The sequence below is a fragment of the Pongo pygmaeus genome, chromosome 14 (genome assembly GCF_028885625.2).
Source record: "Pongo pygmaeus isolate AG05252 chromosome 14, NHGRI_mPonPyg2-v2.0_pri, whole genome shotgun sequence".
In the NCBI taxonomy this organism is placed as follows: Eukaryota; Metazoa; Chordata; class Mammalia; order Primates; family Hominidae; genus Pongo; species Pongo pygmaeus.
This window is the reverse complement of record NC_072387.2, coordinates 107325149-107345185: the sequence shown is the minus strand read 5'-3', so window position 1 is coordinate 107345185 and position 20037 is coordinate 107325149. Positions and strand designations below refer to the sequence as shown.

Below are 20037 nucleotides of genomic sequence, written 5' to 3'. Positions count from 1 at the left end.
GAGTATTTATCCTGCAAGATTTTTCTATTGTTGTAGTAAGATCTTAGAATATTTCTCATTTCTAAATCACTCAGTACACATAACACTAAATAAAACTTAAAAAAACCCAAACACTGAATCTCTATAATACAGCTTTCTAGAAAACTCAGGTTATGAGGCCAACAGAATTAGCATTTCTTCTGCCCAGCAATAAACAACTCAGAAGAGGAAGAGGAGTACCTTCATTATTCATGGCTTGTTGTAACTGGTTGGTTCAACTGGCATGAGATTTACTGGCGATGCCTATTAAAAAGGTCTTTTCACTTGAACCAGGAGAAGTAACAGATGACATGGAAAAAAACAAATAAAACAAATGCACAATGAAGAAAGGAGCTGAAAACTCTCATTGTTGGCAGAGGTTATGGCCCTCAACAGCAGCCAATGGAGAATGAAGAGTTACATTTTGACAGGGTTCAAGCCAACACTGAAGTGAAAGAAGTCAGAAAGATAGTTTTAAGAATTCACTGTAGGGCAAGGGAGAGTGGATGGTAAGCAACAGAGTGTCCAATAGTCTCTAAGCATGATCAGGTGTAATGAGAGGCTGCAACAACAGGTCTAGTCCAGTAGTGATTACAGGGATGGACAGAACAGAAATTACTGGATGTGAGGAAATCTGTCTCATCATTTTCACTCCCACTATAAAAACCCTTTCATTTCCAAAATAACTCATACCTAAGACACTGCAACAGTCTCCTAACTGGTCTCGCCTCCAATTTCTCACCCTTCTACTCTATCCTACGCTACTTCTATAATAATTATCTTAAAACATTGCTTTTTCAGTGATTCCCCCGACCAACTATCCCATAAAAATATGTAGTGGATCTACAATGACTAGCTAAAGGCCTATCTGTAAGCAGACAAGGAGGGTTTCCAGGGTTTATAGGAATTTCATCAACTTGGGAAATCAGCCTGTTTTACAGCCTCCTGCCCTACAGCCTGTGTGGAATGCGGTCACCTTGTTGGTTTAAACTAGCTCCTGACAGACCCCTGCAACTTACTATGCTAAAGTCTCCAGCGTGGGAGAGGCAACAGCTTCATTACCATAACATGCGACCTATGTGCTGGCATGATGGCTCCCTGCATCTGTGCACCTGGGATCCCTCCTCCATATTCAAGGCTGCACCTTCTCTCCTCTCCATTGCCCCATAAAGCCCTCCTGTTGCTTTTCCTTAGGGAGGGCAGTGCCTTGAAGAATCCTTCCAGTGTCCTACTTCCTAGCACCAAGTAATAAAACTCCTATTGATCAAAACCCACATTCTCATGGGGAGTTCTTTTGTTACTCATCAAGTGAGCGAACCTGAGTTTTTTTCTGGGTAAATTATTTCTAGATTAACAGTCCAGGCCAACCACAATTTGGTCACTGGCGAAAATTAAGATGAAGTGTACCACAAGAGAGACAGAGCTGGATCTAGAGTTAGAGGACCTAGAAATAAGTCCCAGCTCTGCCTCCTTGGATATGTCATCAGCTTTCTGAGCCTCAGGTTCCTTATTTGTGAAACAGAAATATTAATTGATACTTAGGTGTAATGTTAAGGAAGATGATGATGATGACTTTACTAACAGCTTAGTGTGGTGTTACACACCACACTTGGGCAATCAGCCTGTTTTACAGCCTCCTGCCCTACAGCCATACGTGAATTAATAAGTACTGTGGATACTGTAAAATACTACAGAAATGAGAATTATCCTTCTCTAAGTTCTCTCAAATTGTCTGTTAGTAAGGCAGTTCTAGAATCTTAATGGTGATATAGCTGTAAAAATGTACCAAAACTGTTATTTATGTTTTATCTCCTATCTCTGGCTTCCATTCCTCTGGCCAAGGATGGCCAAAACTAACCATCTAGTCTGAAAACCATTAATTCCTGTGGAAAAGATTTGAGAAAAACAGGATAGATACCTTTCCCTCTAATATCTAATACCATCTTTTCCAAACAGAAGTAGCTTTCCTTATTCTGTTCATCTTCCTGCAGTAAATACTGCTAAGTCAAGTCACTAGCTGTGAACCATGGCTCTGAAGGCCTAGCTAAGACAAGGTGGGTTAATAAAAAAAGAAAAAAGAAAAAAAACCCCAAGAACTCTGAGTAGTATAAGAAGTTTTGAGCTAAAGTCTTGTTTCTGCCTGAAGCCAAGTGTGCTACCTTTGAAGTTACATCTGAGACCTGAGGAAGGCAAGGGCAATGAATGTTTTATATGCAGCTGTATCCCCAGTGCTGGAATCAGTTCTTGACACTTATAGACACACAAAGTAGAATGAGATAATGAAGTGACGGTCTTCAAATCTGACACTTTTCTCAAGTAGTCCATGGTGTCTGGAGTAACAAAAATGTCACAAAATCAATGCAAACATGTCCATGGCCACCAGGCTAAAAACGCATTTTTTGATGTACACTATCTAAAATGCTTTATTATTTTTCTTTATCATGCCTTGTGTTAGACACTGAAATGCTTAAATTGATTTGATGCATAAGGGGTCTCCAGAGATCTGGGATCTGGAGGGAAACTGTCAAAATACAGAATGCAGGGATCTTTACTTATAAATTCAACAAATATTTACTAGATATTTTCTATGTGTCAGGTGCTAGATATCAAAATTGAGGCAGAGCCCCACCAAATAATAGACTCTTTCTTCGTCAACAGAAATTAGATGGTTTACATCAATTACTTTTATAAACAGTACACCCTGTGGGTGGAGTGAAGGGGGAGGCGGCAGTTCAGACTATGAGTATAAACAGTTGCAAAGGGCACATACATACATTTGAATTTTCTGCTGAAATTAAGCCATAATACACTATATTCTTAATACAATTAAACGTGATCTTCAAAGTACAGTTAGTCATGCATGGGTGAGAGTGGTCAAATGACATCGGGTAGATCAATTGCAAGGGCAGTTGGTAGGTGCTCCATAAATTTGCTGTATTTTAAGAGTTAAAGTTTATTCAATCATCTTCAATGAATTTTTTTTAAAGATCTTCACAAAGAAACCAAAAGGATCAATAGTACTCTTACCAAAATAATTTCTAAAATAACATGTTTATCTAAAAATGTGTTATTGTTCCAGATAAATATTGCTGCATAAAACTATCCCAAAACTTAGGGGCTTAAAATAGCCATTTTACTATATTGCATGATGCTGTGGGTCAACAATTTGGGCAGAACGCAGTTGGGCAGTTCTTCTGTTCTACATCATATTGACTGGGGTCACTCAGAGGTCTTTAGTTATAGTGAGCAGGGCTGGGCTGGCGAGTCAAAGATGGCCTCACTTGAGGCCTGGCACGTTGGTAGGAATGGCTGGAAGGGAGCTCCCTCCTCCTCTCTATCTAGCCTCCGGGCCTCTCCATGAATTTTCCAGCAGCATAGCTGGACTTCCTATGTGGTAGCTCAGGGCTTCAAGAAAGTAAGGCGGAAGCTGTTAATCTTCTCAGAGATTAGGCCCCAAACTGGCTTAGTATCACTTCCACCATACTCTATGGATCAACGCAGTCTTAACAGGCCAGCACAGACTCAAAGGGAGAGGAAACAGATCCTGCTTCTCAATAGAAGTTGTGTCAAAGAATCCGCAGCCATCTTTAATCAAGAGCATTTAGTAAAAAAGATGTCATCTTTCAAAACTGAGCAACATTTCCAGTTCATGAGGATTTGTTTACCCAAATTAACAAAAGCTTTAAAAAAGGAAGCTGGCCAGGTCAAAGAAAGATACTGTTTATTTAAACAAGGTATTTCAAAAATATATGCACAAATGGGATTTGAAATGTCATGAGTTTAAAAAAAAAAGAGAATTTGAGGTAACAGTCTATAGTGACCACAAAATTTATTGCCCATACTGAGATACTTTCAAGATGGAAAGGGGCACTGTAAATAAATGTAGAGAACAACAAGCATAGACCTGAACTGTCCTAGATAAAAGAGACATACAGTCACCTTTGGAGAAAAGGGAATAGATTGAAGCAATGGTACTTATTCAAAGGAAAATAGATATGTGATTGTTAAGAAGCCACTCACTGTGGCCTATAAAGAAAAGCTTCAGGACTCATTACTTAGTAGGATATGCTGATGCAAGCAATAAAATAAACTTCCTTCCCTCCATAAATGTACAAGTATTTCCTTCAATAAAACCAGATGATGTGCTCAGGGTGGCCTTAGGAATAAACATTTTCTGTCATCAAGAGTAGCCTTTTAAAATGTATATACCTCTGGGAGGCATCCTACCATAATTAAGGTACTGATTTGTTCAGCAGGGATGGTAAACATACAACATCCTGGCTGCCTCTCTCAGGACAAATGCTGCTGGTGGATCACAGCATTCCCATGACTGAGCTCACCCACAGCTGGGGGACTCTCCCTGCACAGAGCTCCACACAGCAGCTGCACCTATTGAGATAATGCTCTGTTTACATCCTTCTTCAATAAAGGTAACAGCACTCCAAAACTAGTTGACCATCTAGCAGTAACAGACATAGGGTTTATGCAAACATTATAGTTCCTTAATGCTAGACCATTGTAAAAAAGTTTTATATCATTGATATTATGCATAAACTGAATTAACCATTGAGAAATTATTTTATCATCACTTGCCCATAAAAAATAAACTAAAAATAATTAAATCTAGTTCATTTTCTGGTTAGCTTTCATGTATGTATGTATGTATGCATGTATGTATGTATGTTTGTGGCTACTTAACAATAGGATTTCAGTGCTTCACTTTACCAGTCAACATTACTGATTGTCAAAGTTTGTTGGGACTGTTGGTTCACGAAGTAGAAAAAGAAAGCAGTGGAGTGTAAGTGGATCGTTGAGGGAAGGAGAAATTATATTTTAGATAGGATAAAAATGTACTAAATATACTGCTGTGGTCTGAATGCTTGTCTCCCTAAAATTCGTATGTTGAAATTTAATCCCCAATGTGGTAGAATGAAGAGGTGGGGACTTTAGGAAGTGATTCAGTCATGATGACTCCATCCTCATGAATGGGATTAGTGCCCTTATAAAGGAGGTTTGTGGGAGCCATTTTGCCACTTACACCATAGGAAGATGCAGCAAGAGGCACCATTTGTGACACGAATTTTGCTGGTGTCTTGACTTTGGATTTGCTGGCATCTAGAACTGTCAGCAATACATTTCTATTGTTTATAAATTACACAGTCTAAGAAATTTTGTTATAGCAGCCTGAAGAGACTAAGACATATACAAAAAGGCGATTATATATATACAATTGTTGTCATTAGTCTTATAGACAAAATTCTGAATTTCCATAAAATGAATAAAAAATTCCTTAGAAAAGGTGGCCTAATAAGAGCAATGTTTTTGGTGCAAAAATATTTTGAAACTTAGAAATCAAAGTGTCTTTAAAAATATATTTCTGTATAACTCAATACTGCAAAATATATACCCATTTATAGGACATTTTGGCACACCAGAAGGACAAAGATAGTATCTTGTTCTTATTCTGTATAATGCCCAAGGCAATGCTATGCAAATGAGGTGGCTTAAATGATATTACTTGATGTTGACAGTGATGACTTTTATACAAAGATAAAACTTTTCTCAATTTGATTTATTAAAAAGCTATGCCAACATGTTACTATATATAACTAGCCATAAAGACTGTTAAAATTATCTTCACCCCATGCATATTTGGTATTCATAAACAGGTCTACTATCATTATTAACTTTTTTAAAAAGAGAAGTGTTAATAAATACTAATATACGCCGATTGCTTTTTATGTCACATTTTAATATTTAAAATATGTGTACTAAAAATCATCACAATTCCTCATTAGTCAAAAAATTTACTGCCACCATTTATAGCCAACATATTTACGTCTCTAGGGGAAGGCAAAAACACAAAGCACTCAAGGTCTATGCTACAAATTCTATAACGTAGTATCAGAGCACTTAAAACACAGAGGAGAAAGCAATGGGAAAAACAGAAATGTTATACTATACTAGGTATATACTTCATCTCAATATAGTAAGACAATTGAGCCCAATTCCTAAGAAATCACGTGGCAGTATACAGATAAAAGGCTGGGTTTCATTCCTATTTCTGTGATTCTTGGTAAAACTTTATTATTGATATTTTAGGTTCACTACGTAAAGAAACACTTTACGTTCATTATCTCATGAGTTACTACATCATACTCATATTACAAATGAGGAAATTAAAATGCAAGGAATGTCAACTTGCTCCTAATTACATAACTAATAAGTGCTGGAGCTCAGCTTTAATGAGATTAATATTCGCTGTCTTCATGGATGAGAAGATAAGTATATACAATAAAATACTCCATTCGAGAATTATAATACATACAGTATTCATAATGTTCATTGGAAACCTAAAGATGAATTAATTTAGGACCGGGGCAGTGGCTCGGGCCTGTAATCCCAGTGCTTTGGGCAGTTGAGGTAGTTGGAACACTTGAGGCCAGGAGTTTGAGAACAGCCTGGGCAAAATAACAAGATCCCATCTCTAGAAAAAATTTTTAAAGAACTACTTGGATGCAGTGGTGCCTGCTCTGTGTAGTCCTAGCTATTCAGGTGGCTGAGGCAGAAGGGTTGCTTGAACCCAGGAGTTAGCGGCTGCAGTAAGCTCTGATGGCGCCGCTGCACTCCAGCCCGGGCAACAGAACAAGACCCTGTCTCTTAAAATACTCTAAGATTTCATTTACAGAGAGAGCCGTAAAGATACTTAGTAAAGAAAATACTAATATGCATTGAATTATTAATATAGTATTTCCACATTTGAATTATTAATTTCTAAGGGGCAGGAAAGCATGAGAACACTCCTAAATGTTTTAAATAAAGGTTTTTCAATGTTTCTCTTGGGTAACTTTACTAAGTGATTTTAAGATATTTATAGTTTTACTGTCTTACAGGGAGAGGTGAATCAGTGTTATCCTGGATAGATGCAGCAGACCTCTATTTTGAGTTTTCTGAACCTCCTCAGCAAGTGCTCTTGAAATGGATAATCCCGCACTCATGTGTTCAAGTCTGAATACTACCAAAACCTCCCTTTCTCTGTTCTAAGTTTTCACAAGGCAAGAGTTATCTTGAATTACTAGAATGAACAAAATTACATGAGAAATACATCCTCATATTTCTAATATGCACAACAAAGATAAATGCTTTCTCAAAATATATGCTATATCTTTTTGTTCAGTGACTAAATGCTATCTTTCTCTGAATTACAGGTAGTATTTACTAACTCACATTGGGAAGTACTTCATTTTCGTAATCTTACACAGCATTTTTGGGAACCAGAAAAGCAGGAGAGAGAAGATGAAATATTAAACAGATAGTTCCATTTAGTTTTCTTGAGTAAAAATGTCCTAGGATAGCAGTTTCCAAGCTATGTGTGATAAAATCAATTTGGTGGGTCACGAAAAGCACTTAAAAACAAGGAAATAAAATAGAAAAAAATAAATAGAAAAAGCAATACAAGCAACATAGCAAGTTTACTGTCTCATGAAATGTTGATTTTGGCTAGATGTATTTATTCCTATGTGTGCACTAAGTCACAATATAAAATGAATTTCTTACTGAGGGCCCTGGTTAAGACAACGTGAAATTCCCTGCTGAGTGGATCTATAGAAATAGAGATAGTTATTAATTTTTTCCAATATTTGGCTTTTTTACAGACAATAACAATTTAAAAATAAAAATTATGTCACCTTATTTCTCCCTAAATATAAATTTTGGTATGTTTTAAAATCTTAAACGTATTGGAGAAATAAAAAACAAAAACAAAAATAAATCCCCATCTATCCAGTTATGCCAGAGAAAGTATTTAATACATACCATGACAAAATCTTAGCTAGATTATGTATTAGAATCTTCAAATATTGTTTTTAGCTATTTTGATTACTTTAAATTTTACTAATATATTTATGCTTTATTTAACATACTTGACTGAAATGCAGATGTCCACAATTACAGCATTACCATTATTGATATTACTCTACTAAAAGGCTGAGTTTGATCTGGTAAAGCAGAAAGGCATGTTTAAGAAATTAAACTTTTCTCTGTCAGGCTGAGAATAATTTTTAATGAAATGAACCACAACTGTCAAAGTAACAAATGAAATGGCAATATATAATATATGGCATATTTCTGCACACCATTAAAATTTCAAGATAAATTTCCTACATAAACACAATATCTATACATTTCCTTTAGTAATATTCAGTCACCATCAGTTTTACATTGTTTGAAAGTCTGCTCGTATTCAAACTCTTATTACTCCAAAAAAATTTAGAGTACTTAAAACTCTTTTTACAACATAGTCCTGAAAAATGTAAGTATGTAAAAAAACAGTAGGTAAGAATAGATGGAGAGAAACAGAAAACAGGGAAAAATCAAAACAGAAGCAAAGAAAACCATAGAGGAAGGCATACATGCTTCCCTAGGCGGTAAGGTTCTAAAGACAATGACTAAAAGAGAACTGAAAAGAAAAAATACCCCTGAAAAAAAATTCCCTTAAGTACAGTATACTTGGTTTTATGTAAAGATCCTTGCTTAAAAATATGTACATATACATGCATAATATATGCACCTTATTGTGCCATATGTGATTTCCCAGAAGTTCACACACAGAAATTAAATCACTCAAGTGTATTGCTACTGAAACTTAAGCAAATACAGATTCCAACTTTGTTGGCTCTTCCTGTTGGTTGTGAAATCCAGTGATTTTTCTCAGTTCCTCTACCTCTTCCTTAATGTTTAATAATTTAAATTATATTTGCTCTCTCTCCATTAAAAAAATAAGTATTAGTATAATTATTCCTTATTGTAGATTTTATTGATACAATTATCAAATCTTAACTAGACAAAATTGTGGGTCACAGGCTGCTGATTCTTTAAGGTTCATATTAAACTTGACCCCTTCCTTCATCACCCTGGCCAGACAAAAGTGCTCTCACAGAATGTTAGAGAGGAAGAGACATCATCTCCTCCAACTCCAAATTGAGCTTTAAAAATTACAATCCTGGAGTGGCAAAAAGAAAACTATATACTGTAACCTGTAATTTTACAACGCAGCCAAAACAAAAGTTTCCTTTTCAGTAAAAACTTCTGGGCCACATAAAGTGATTCACTGTATGAAGTTCAGTTATGCAAGATAAGTAAGTCCCAGACATCTGTACAGTAATAGTGCTTCTAGTTAACAATACTGTATTGTATAAGAAGATACAACTTATGTTGTGTTCTTTCTACAAAAAAAGAATGAATGAATGAATGAGTAAATGGATAGATAAAGCAGGGGGAAACTTTTGGAGATGATGGATAGTTTTACAGCATTGATTGTGGTGATTTCACAAGTGTATGCTTATCTCTACACTCACTGAGTTGTACACATTAAATATGTCTGGCTTTTTGTACATCAATCATACCTCAACAAAGTGGTTTTTAAAGAAAAAAAGATCATGAAAAACATTGAGCTCTTCGAGTCATTTTCAAAACAAATTTCAATTTTTTGACCATTTAAATCCCTCTCATGAAACATGAAGTGAGCACTCAACTATTTTCCTCCTCTCATCCTGACTTACTAGTTATATTGTTTGTTTCATATTGTCAGTGTTTTTAACTCTAATATTCTGACTGGCAGCCATAATTCTCACAATTCTTTTATCTTAGTTTTGTATTGAAGTGGATACAGGTTTCACCATCAGTCCTTATTTTCATACCCAAATTCTTTGTTTGAATTTATGTCTGACTTTCAGGATTTAGTCATCAATTCTTCATAATATATATTTATTATTAAAAATTTTTCTTACTAATTCACCAGTACCAAAACAAAAAAAAGTGACCCATAGCTATTAGGCTCTGTACCTGGGAGGTCCAGCTTTGAATTAAGTTTTGGTACTGGGGAAGCAGGTATTTGTAGAGGGAAAAACGGTAGCAGAGCTCCAGAAGTTTCACTTACTTGGGACAAACATCTTTTGATGTATACTCTCGTTTCAGCTCTCCAGCACCAAACTGTCATGGGGCAAAGATCTATGTGTAACAATTGGTAATATGCTTCTGTTTTAGAGTAGACTTTAATAGCTATTTATGGTAAGGGGGAAAGTGTAAACAATCAGCCAGCTCACTTGAAAGTGACCACTTAAGTGATATAGAAAATTAATAATAATCTTAAAAAAAAAAACAACTTACTCACCTTGGGTAGTGCAAGTCAACTATCTTTTTCCCAATCTTAAAACACCCCATGCCTTCTCGCCTACTGCAATATAGGAAGTCTCCACTGTGTATCTTACAACTCTCAAGTTCTATCCTTGGCTATATTCATTCATTCCTCATTTCTATTCTTAGCCATATCCATTCATTTCTGTCTCTATACTCTACCCAGTAGGTTTCATCTACTCTCCCAATCTGAACTATGCAGATGATCCTGAGTCTTCATATTCATACATAACCTGACCTTTCAGGCTTTATTCAAATGTTCTAATTACTTATTAGGCTGGCTATCTGGATAATTACCATCTCCAAAACTGAAAATAATCTCCCCCAGCTATTCCTCCATAATCCTATTCGTTCATTTCAAAATGTCAAGGTTATTTCTGACCTTTTCCTCTTCCTCTACCACTGAGTTTGATTAATTCATTCTTTACAACATTCCTCGCATCCTTTCTCTCCTGTTACTACAGACACCATGCTAATTCAGGATCTTCACACTTCATGTAGAAACTGGATTATCACAACATTTATGACTATTCTTCCTGTTATGAAACAGAGTAGTCTATTACCACTAAGACAGACATCTACCATATCACTACATGTTACTATACCTATGACAATTGTGATTATGGTCCTTGACTACACGATCAACTCCAAAGTCTTTAACCTTCAGTAATTTAGCTTTAAAAATTTTCACCTTACCTCCCCTCACACTTCTATATAAATTCCTCATTTGGCCAATCTGCTCTATTTAACATCCAAAAAACATATTCTATGCATTTCCTGTGCCATTTCCTCCATCTGGAATACATCATGTTTCTGATTCTTTGAGGTTCATATTAATCACTGCCCCAACTGGAAGTGTTCTCACAGAAAGTTCGAGCTGAAGGAAGATCATCTCCATCTGCAAAATGAACTTTAAAAGATCATCTCCTCCATCTATGAAATCAAAATGTTTAGGGAAACTGAGGCCAAACAACAATACAAACACTTTTCTTTCTGAACATTCATTTTTTCAATTTTTTCTTGTTTCCTATGTGCTAGTAGGAGCTGTGTTACCTACATGGGCTTAGAGTTTTGTGAGAAAGGCTGGCTACCCATAAATTATCACACAAATAATTAAATTTGGGTGAGTGCTTCAAAGAAAGGGAAAGGACAGGGTATGTGTGATTGAGGGAAGAGGTGAGGCATAAAGTTTAGTCTAGTAAGGGAAGAAAGGAAAGGGGTTACTTTGGTTTGAGAGGACATCTTCCCTCAGTGGGGAAAAATCTTTTAACTCATCTATGCTCCAATATGTTCCATATGTTCCAATATGTTTCATTATTGGAACGCTAAGCTTGTGGGAGTTATTTATATCCTACTGCTCAAGGTCATTGCTAAGTTCTGATATTTCACAAAAAAAATTTGCAACCTCCGGTATAAATGGGTTAAGCAGGGGTGAGGGTGAAAGACGAAGTAGGAATTAACTCTGCAAAAACATAGATTTCCACAGGCCAAAGGAGAGCCCAGAGAAAGGCACTTTCAAGGACTTAAGGTCTGGGTGCTAGAATAAAAGGATGGGCGCAAGAGGTGAGGCTGCACAGGCAGGGAGGGATAAGAGCAAGCTGGACTGTGAAAGGTCATGTTGGAGATTTCTGGACTTTTTCCTAACAGCAAACAGGCCTTGTATATCACGTTCCAAGAACTTCATGTCAGGACCATGGCTGATCCTGGCATGGGTAACAATGAGAAAAGCAATTACAAAATGAGAAAAAAATTCTAATTTTATTTCAACTGAAAAACATTTCCTATATCCCTGTTACTCTTCTTTGTGTGTGTCATCTCACCCAAAATCAAGTTAAGAAAAGAAAGCATATGAATTTACAAATATAGCCATTTTCAGTTGGTCCACTTGGCTTTGACAAGAGGTCATGTATGTATATGGAGGTATGTACACTTACAGACACTTAAGGGACTATGGGTCAGTTTCACATTTCTTAAAAGTGAAACATTTCAAGTAATAGCAATCCTTGAAAATGACTGCTATTATTTGAAATGAAAATGAAAAATGAAAAGCTCCATTCGTTGTTTGGCTATGCATTAGTGCTATGCATTATTGCTATACTGTACTTGAAGTTAAATGTTCATTCTCATGCCCTTTTCCATCAGATCCTTCATAAGGGAAAATATTTCAAGAGAATACCAACACAATTCTTCCAAGGATTATTTTAACCTCATTGCTTTTTGGTCTCATCTTGTCTATACTAAGTAATGAATTCCAAAATGCAATTACAAATTTATTTCTTCTAAAATTACATTTATATCAAGGGTAACATTTAAGGAAAATAAATGACAAAGTTATTAAAGTAAGAATGACAGCTAGAATTTTTTGAGCAATTTCTGTGTACTGGTATTGTTTTGGGAATCTTAAAATACATTATCTCATTTAATTCTAACAAGGACTCTGGAAGGTGCATGCTAATCTCTATTTCACAGATAAGGAAACTGAAGCTTAGAGAAATAAGCAAGCATTTCCCCAAATCATATACACCTTAGACCTCTGTTATCCAATATGGCAGCCTTTGGCCACATACGGCTACTGAGCACTTGAAATGTGACTTGTTTGAATTGAGATGTGGTAGGTCAAACACATACCAAACTTCGAAGACACAGTATAAAAAAGTAAAGTACCTTATTAATAATTTCTGAATACTAACATGTCAAAATGATTCTATTTTAAATATGGTGGGTTAAATAAAATACATTAAAATTAATTCCACATATTTGTTATTTTAAAAAAATCAGCTACTAGGAATGTTAAAATTACATATGTGGCTCACGTTATATCTCTATTGAAAAGTGCTGACCTAGACCTAAAGCTGAATACTGAATTTGACAGTAGATATCAAATACTGAAAGACTGGTAAAGAAGAGGCCACCTGCATTCACACGTCCTCTTCATCAATGATGGGAAGCCAGACGCTGGGGTTAGGATGAGCTGTAAAATACCTTACTACTACCATATTACAAAGACACACAAGTGAGGGTCCAAGAGGTTCTTTTGTATACAACGGTTGAATTCTGGTGAAGAGAATTTATGAACTCTACTTCAGCTGATCAGTGATCTTTTTATATCAAGAACTGAGGCTAGTGAGTAAAATGATATCTGGGCATGCAGAATTTTACTCTATGTTTTTCCTCTGGGTCATAGTGAAAATAAACAAATTGCTCCAATATACTGAGTTTAGACTCACCTATTATTATAACTGAGAAAAGTAATCTGCACTAAATTACAAGAAACTACAAAATTATGTGGACCATATTATCCAATAATATTTTGCCATATTTGTTCCCTAGGCTTGTGTCAAGAAGTTAGCCACGGGTATGTGGCTTTATCAGTGTATATCTGCATCTTCATATCTTTAAGCATATATATCTAAATGTGAAGGGTGAGGCAGTTGGGGCATTTACTTAGATTATTTTTTGATGTATGCATTTGGCCTGACATTGACATGTGGCAATGTATCAGACTACCCTGCAGTTGGTTTTGTTTGTTTCTTTTCAATTGAGTGGTTGGGGGAGGGGGTAATAAGAATTTAAGTAACTTAAATGTAGCCCCTTAAATGCCATCCTCATACTAAGTTTAACACCAGAATTGTTCATCTCTTAACTATAAACATTTAACTTTAGGAAAATGATGCTGGAGAAGTAAAAAGCTATCAAATTCACAAATCTTAGTAGCAGAGACCACGAAAATATCTGCTTTATTCTAGTTTGGAATTTAACACAAGGATGAATAACATGCACAATTTTAGTTCAGCTATTAAAGTGCATACTCAATTAGTTAAGGGGGGGTGGAGCAATAGAGAGAGAGCCTTCTCTTTGATCTCATAGGTTGCATTAAAAACCCACTACTGGTAATGAATTTTTGAGCATCCCCTGGGTACACATAACTTGGTCCTTGCTTTTTCAAAATGAGTGGACTCAAACTGACTTACAATGTGATTGTGTCTACGGTGCACTTACAACCGTCTTTCAGTAAAGGTCTTCCGATTTAGGCTCTAGGTAGAATAAGGCAGGAAAAAAAGGACACCAAAATTATCAGCAGGCATTAACTAACAAGAACTAGATAAAACAGTAATGTGTAATTAAATGATGAGAAAAATTTGCCAAAACTTTGAACTAAGATATTATCATATTTCTAATGCTTAAAATTACACGGAAAAATATATTCAGTGAATTTAAGAGAAAACAAACATTTTAAATCATTTATCAGCCATATTTCCAAAATGTATACTTTAGAAAAGAATTTGTATATATATATAAAGGCTTATTAACATTAACTTTAAATTAGCTAATACTTGTGGCACACTTTTGAAGAAGCTTCTGTTTTGTTTCCAGGAACTGGTTGTGGTGGTGTTTTTTTTTTTTTTTTTTTTTTGGAAGGGGTTAAGGCGGCTATATTAAAAACAAAAACAAAAAACAGTTAAGCTGCATTCTTTTCCTGTGAATGCCTTATTTGTCCTCCTCTGCTAATATTCTCGAAACGCCATTTAGCTTATGATGTCTTCAAATAATCTGATAATCTGTCTTTAAAGTTTTGCACTAAATTAGAGACTTCATTTTTGTAAAACGCCTTGGAACCATAAACCTTTAACGAGATGAGAAAGGTCTCTTTCCTCTGGACTTGACTTTACTGTATAGGTGTGTGAGCGATTTTTGCTGTCCAACATTGCCAAGGCAGATTGTTCTTGTTGTTGTTCACTCTGCAAATATCTCGACTATACCTGCACAGTTCCTCTCTTCCCAACGATAAAACCTATCCCCCCTTCCCCCCCTGCAAGTTTTAAACTTTGTTTCCTTGGGGGCTCTGTACAAGCAATGCTAACAACGTCCAAGAGACAAAGAGCTGTTCTGTGGGCTAACACGATGCCAAATTTTAGTTGTGAAACAAAGCACTCAAATTTGAGATTGAGGAGGAGGAGCAGAATGACAATAGTAAAGCCTCCAGCTTGGAGCCACCCCCCAGACAGCCCCTTCCCCAGAGCCCCGCGCGGGGAGTTCCGGCCCCGGGACGGTGACTCCGGGGTGCAGCCGCCAAGCCCCCATGCGCCCTCGCTCACCGCTTCACGCGGATGATCTGGTCCCGCATGGGCTTGATGTCCTGGAAGCTCTGCTGGTTGACGAGGCTGTAGACGAGGATGAAGCCCTGGCCGTTCTTGATGTACAGGTCCCGCATGGACGCGAACTGCTCGGTGCCCGCCGTGTCCAGGATCTCCAGCACCGACGGCGACGAATCCACCTCGATCTCCTTGCGGTAGAAGTCCTCGATGGTGGGGTCGTATTTCTCGATGAAGGTGCCGGTCACGAACTGCACGGTCAGGGCGGATTTGCCTACCCCGCCCGAGCCCAGCACCACCACTTTGTACTCGCGCATCGTCCCTCCGCGGCCGCCGCCGCCGCCGCCGCCCGCGACATAGACCTACGCCGGCCGCGCTGCGCCCCCAGCCCCGGCCCCGGCGGCCCGCCCCGCCGCCTCCCGCTGCCGCCCCCACCTCACAGCCGCGGCGGCCCCCTGGGCGCCGGCGGCGGCGGCGGCAACTGAAGGAGCAGCGGCCCTGGGCATGGGCCAAGCCGGGCGGCGATGCGGCACCGTGGGCACCGGGTGGGACTGAGGGCGAGCAGAGAGAGAGAGCGGGAGCCGCGGGAGCCGCTGGAGCCGCCCGAGCCGCGGGCCCGCAGTGCCGCCCGCCCCGCCCCTCGCGGCTCCACGCCCAGATCCCCGCCCGCCGCCGCCGCCGCTACCCCCAGCGCTGGAGCGCGCGCCCGAGCCCCAGCCGCAGCGCGGCCAGGGGCGGGGCCCCGCGGCCGGGGCGGAGCCCGCGGCGCAGCCCCGCCCCCGTCTCCTAGGCGACCGGCCGCGAGCGCTCCCGAGAGGCTCTGCGCGGCTCGGAAGCTGCCCGCGCGGAGATAAACAAGCACCGCGACCGCCCAGCAGCGCCGAACCCTGCGCGCCCAGTCAGACCCCAGGGCCTGCGTACCGAGCATGCGCAGTTCCCGCCCGAGCCAGGAGCAGTGTCAACCTGAGACTCCTGAGACGTTCAGAATTCGGCAGGGATGAGATGGTAGAGGGGCTAGAGCTACCTCGAAGCTTTACCCTGAGGCGGGGAGTGAAGGAGAGAGATACCCAAGGCCCAAGAGGGGCCGCGAGGGCCTTTGCCTGATGCCACCCAGTCTGTCAGCACTCCTAGAGCTTTGGTTTTATCTTGTATTAGCATGTGAAGCTTTAAGGGGACGGACACCTACAGGCTTCTGCCTGAAGTTGTGTAAACGCAACAAAATTAAGCTTTGGAGCGTTAGGACATTGATGGGAGGGTGACAGCCCCCTCCAGCAGCGCGCCAGAGGGGCAAGTCAGAGGCGGCCACACACCACGGAAGTCGGGTCCAAGCCCGCTGACGTCGCCGGGGTCCCGCCCACCAACCCTCCGGACCCGCCCACATTTCTTCTAGGCCTGCCCCTTTCAGTGCCGAACTGAAGTCGAGCTCTTCCCACGCCCTGTCAGCCACGGGTGAATTGAAAACCTGGAGAGCGGAAACCCGAACGGCAGCCGGAAGGCCCAGGGACACATAGCAACAGCCAGCTAGGGGCATGTAGTGGGAAGCTAGGATTCATTCTAGCCAACCACATCACGTCTCTGCACCGCAAGGTACCATTCACGACCAATAAGAGAGCGTCACCATACCACGTGACTTTCCTCCTTCAACCAATCGAGAAAAACGCTGGTCGCAGGATCCGCAAGCACACCTCCCAGTGCCTCGCCAGGCAGGGCGGTTCGCGCACGCTCTGCCAACCAATCGTAGGTGAGTTGGCGAGTGACGGAAGCCTCGGCCAAGCCAACCAGAGCTCGCGAAGCCCTTGCCACCGAGGCCAGCGGGATGGAGGCAGGGACCGGCTGCTGGGGTTTGGGAGGGGCGGAGATTGAGGAGCCAGTTGCTGTGCCCTGTTCTGGCAAAAGAACAAGATGCGTTGCAAGCCAGAATGATGAATTCCACTCTTAACGTCGTCTCCGTGGCATTCTGCCTAAATGATGGGCATGGAAATAGTGCTGAGGGATGTGAGTGAATCGAGAACACAGGGACTTTTGTCTTCACGGTGAGAAATGTTCCGGTCCTTAAGGAGACATCGTGCAGCAGTTGCATGGGTCTTCCAGGCGTTCCTCCCAAAACATTTATTTTTTTCTTTCACTATTAAGTTTTAAAACTTAGCGTTCTGTCGTTAGCATTTCATCTTAGTTACACACCCTCTCCCACCCATAACGTCAAATTTCGGAGACGATACATCCCGAAGCATTCCTGCATCATTTTTTGCAGTAACTGGTTATTCGGTTTACTTTCTTTAAACTGTGTCCTCCTCAAACTAGTCTCACCTGTTCGTTACTGTCGCACATTTCCTGCGAATAACACATTTCTGTAGTTCTATTGTTAGAGCCTGGCATACCTCTCCAAGTTCCTCTTTCCCACAAGGTCATCATGCAGAGGGGATTTTGGTCTGAGTTAAAAGCCAGGTATTCTTTCACCATCTTTTCTGTCGATAGTCAAACTACTACAAAGACTACTCAAATTTAGTAGTTTGTTATTTCCCTATAGCTTCGTTATATTAGAATGGATAACTTATATTTGCATTACCTTGCTATAATGAACACACACCAAGTTTTCATTTAAAATTATCAAGGACAAATGTCCTCTGAATTTAAAAATGTGTATGTAGTAAAATATAACTCAGCATTTCTTGATTACATATCGTTAAAATATGAATGGTACTGTCTGAGCCACCAGAATCAGCAGTGAAGGTATTATATTAATAAAAAGGACTAAGAATCAGGACTGTTTTAAGGGAGTTGGAACCGAAGAGGATCTAGTATTTCATCCTAGGCTAGTAATATGAAATAGTGAATTAAAATTGAAAGAGCTTACATGGATGCTTCATATCTGAGCTACTTTGGCAGGGATGTTTCAGGAGGATGTAGGTAAGTATGGTGTTCACCTAGCTTTCCAGAAGTCTCATATTTTGTGTAAAACTGCTATGCTTATTCATGGTTACTTTGGGTTAGTAGAAGCTATACTTCTTTTCCAAGGAAAGACAGACTGTCTCTTTTAAGATTCTAACTGTGCATCTTGGTGATAAGAAGTTCTTAGGTTTGTTAAATAGAGCCAGGAAGCATGAAGCTTTCTCTCTAGATCATGACAACTCATCTAGTACCTTGCATTACAGAGGAGCTCTAAGTCCATTTACTTTGCAAGGAATAAAGTTCCAGTGATTTATGTTTTTGAGAAATTTGCATTGGGATTGTGGGTCCAGAAGGTCGCCTGAAGTAACTGTTTTCATGACTCCTAGGTCCCTAGATGTTGAGAAGCTCTGGATTGAAGCTGTCACAAAAATAGTGAGTGGGCTCCCGTAGTCACTCCACTTAGCATAATACAGAGTAGGACAGCTTTGTAACATTTCTCAGGCTATTTCCCCTGACTTCTCATCAATGCTGACGTTTTTGATAAGAAGGGCTATAGAGACTGCAGCCCATGGGGTGGTTACAGCTCATTTATTTACAGGCCTTATATTGACAGGCCTCAGATTTCATGCTCAGTACCATAAAGGTTGATTTTTAACCACCAAGAGGCAAAAGAAACATGACAGGTCGGAGCATATTTTCTCACCTATTCTGGCTTAAATGATGGTACTTACCTGATTTGTGGCTGTATGTGAAATGTTGGGTGAAAGATTAGCTGCTATAAAAAGGATATCAGGACGTGTAGAGAATTTAGAGGACTTGGGTGGGAGATGGATGTCTATTTTCTAACCCCTTAGTCATGTTCATTCAGATGCCAGCATAAACTCTATTCTGAGATGATTATAGAAATAACTTATATCTTCATTTGTTTGTGGGAAATAAAAAATAAAAATGATATAAAAGAAATTTGAATTATTCCCAAGAGCTGTAAATCTGTAAGATAGTGAAAACTTAACGCAGTAACTGACACTGCAGGATCCCTTTAGTTTCCGAAGTGCATTGCCAGGAGAATAAAAAGAAAGAAAATCTTCATTTCTCCTCTTTCCACTAAATCTGAAAGGGAGTTATCTCACCTATAGCCAGATACCTTCAATTATCGCACTTGTGTTACCATGGAAACCCAGGTCTATCCTTTCTGTGAAAGATGTTGGAAAAGGTGGTATGAAGTGGGAAATACACTGTATTCTGGGACTTCCTGACACCAGCAAGAAGCAAATATGCAGATAATTTAATAGAAACAAATTAGTAGAGGATGTTTGTAATGCGAGGGGTACTTTTTGACTGTAAAACCCTGATTCCTAGTGCTTCTTATTAAAGCCTGCATGCCTCTGATTAACCATAAAGGGGAAGGGCATGTCAAGTACAATTAGCACCTGTGAAACGCTGCTGGCAAGTATAAGGAGAGCAGACGATGGTTTCTTGACCTGTGAGGCTCCTAATACAGTTGAGAATCTGCAGTATATACGTGGAGTGGAAAGGAAGGGGCAAAATAAACTTTGTTCTTCCTTTAAAAAATGTGATATGTCTCAGTGCTTTTGAAAAGGAATTAGAATGCAGAAATTAAGAGTATGGAAACAACTCAATAAAAGAAACGTATGGGTGGAGAGAGTAGATGTTTCAAAAGGCCATTTTAATCAGAAAAAAACTGAAAGAAAAGACGTAATGATTAAAATGTAGGCAGAGAAAAGAAAAAGCCTGAAGAATCTTAAGAGCTAGAGGATTCTGCGGAAAACAGAGCTTCAGTGTGGTTCATTTAACAAAGCAGAAGAGCAGGCACAGTGTTGCT

At 39.4% G+C, this 20037-nt stretch overlaps 1 protein-coding gene across 1 annotated transcript in view; it reads right to left on the bottom strand.

The window, feature by feature from the left end:
- Positions 1 to 15642, bottom strand: part of RAP2A (RAP2A, member of RAS oncogene family) — a 33515-nt gene extending 17873 nt beyond the window's left edge. The window contains exon 1 of the mRNA XM_054446395.2: positions 15309 to 15642. Within this exon, the coding sequence (XP_054302370.1) occupies positions 15309 to 15622 (314 nt within the window). The 5' untranslated portion in view covers positions 15623 to 15642. The remainder of the gene's footprint in view (positions 1 to 15308) is intronic.
- Positions 15643 to 20037: the final 4395 nt, after the last annotated feature.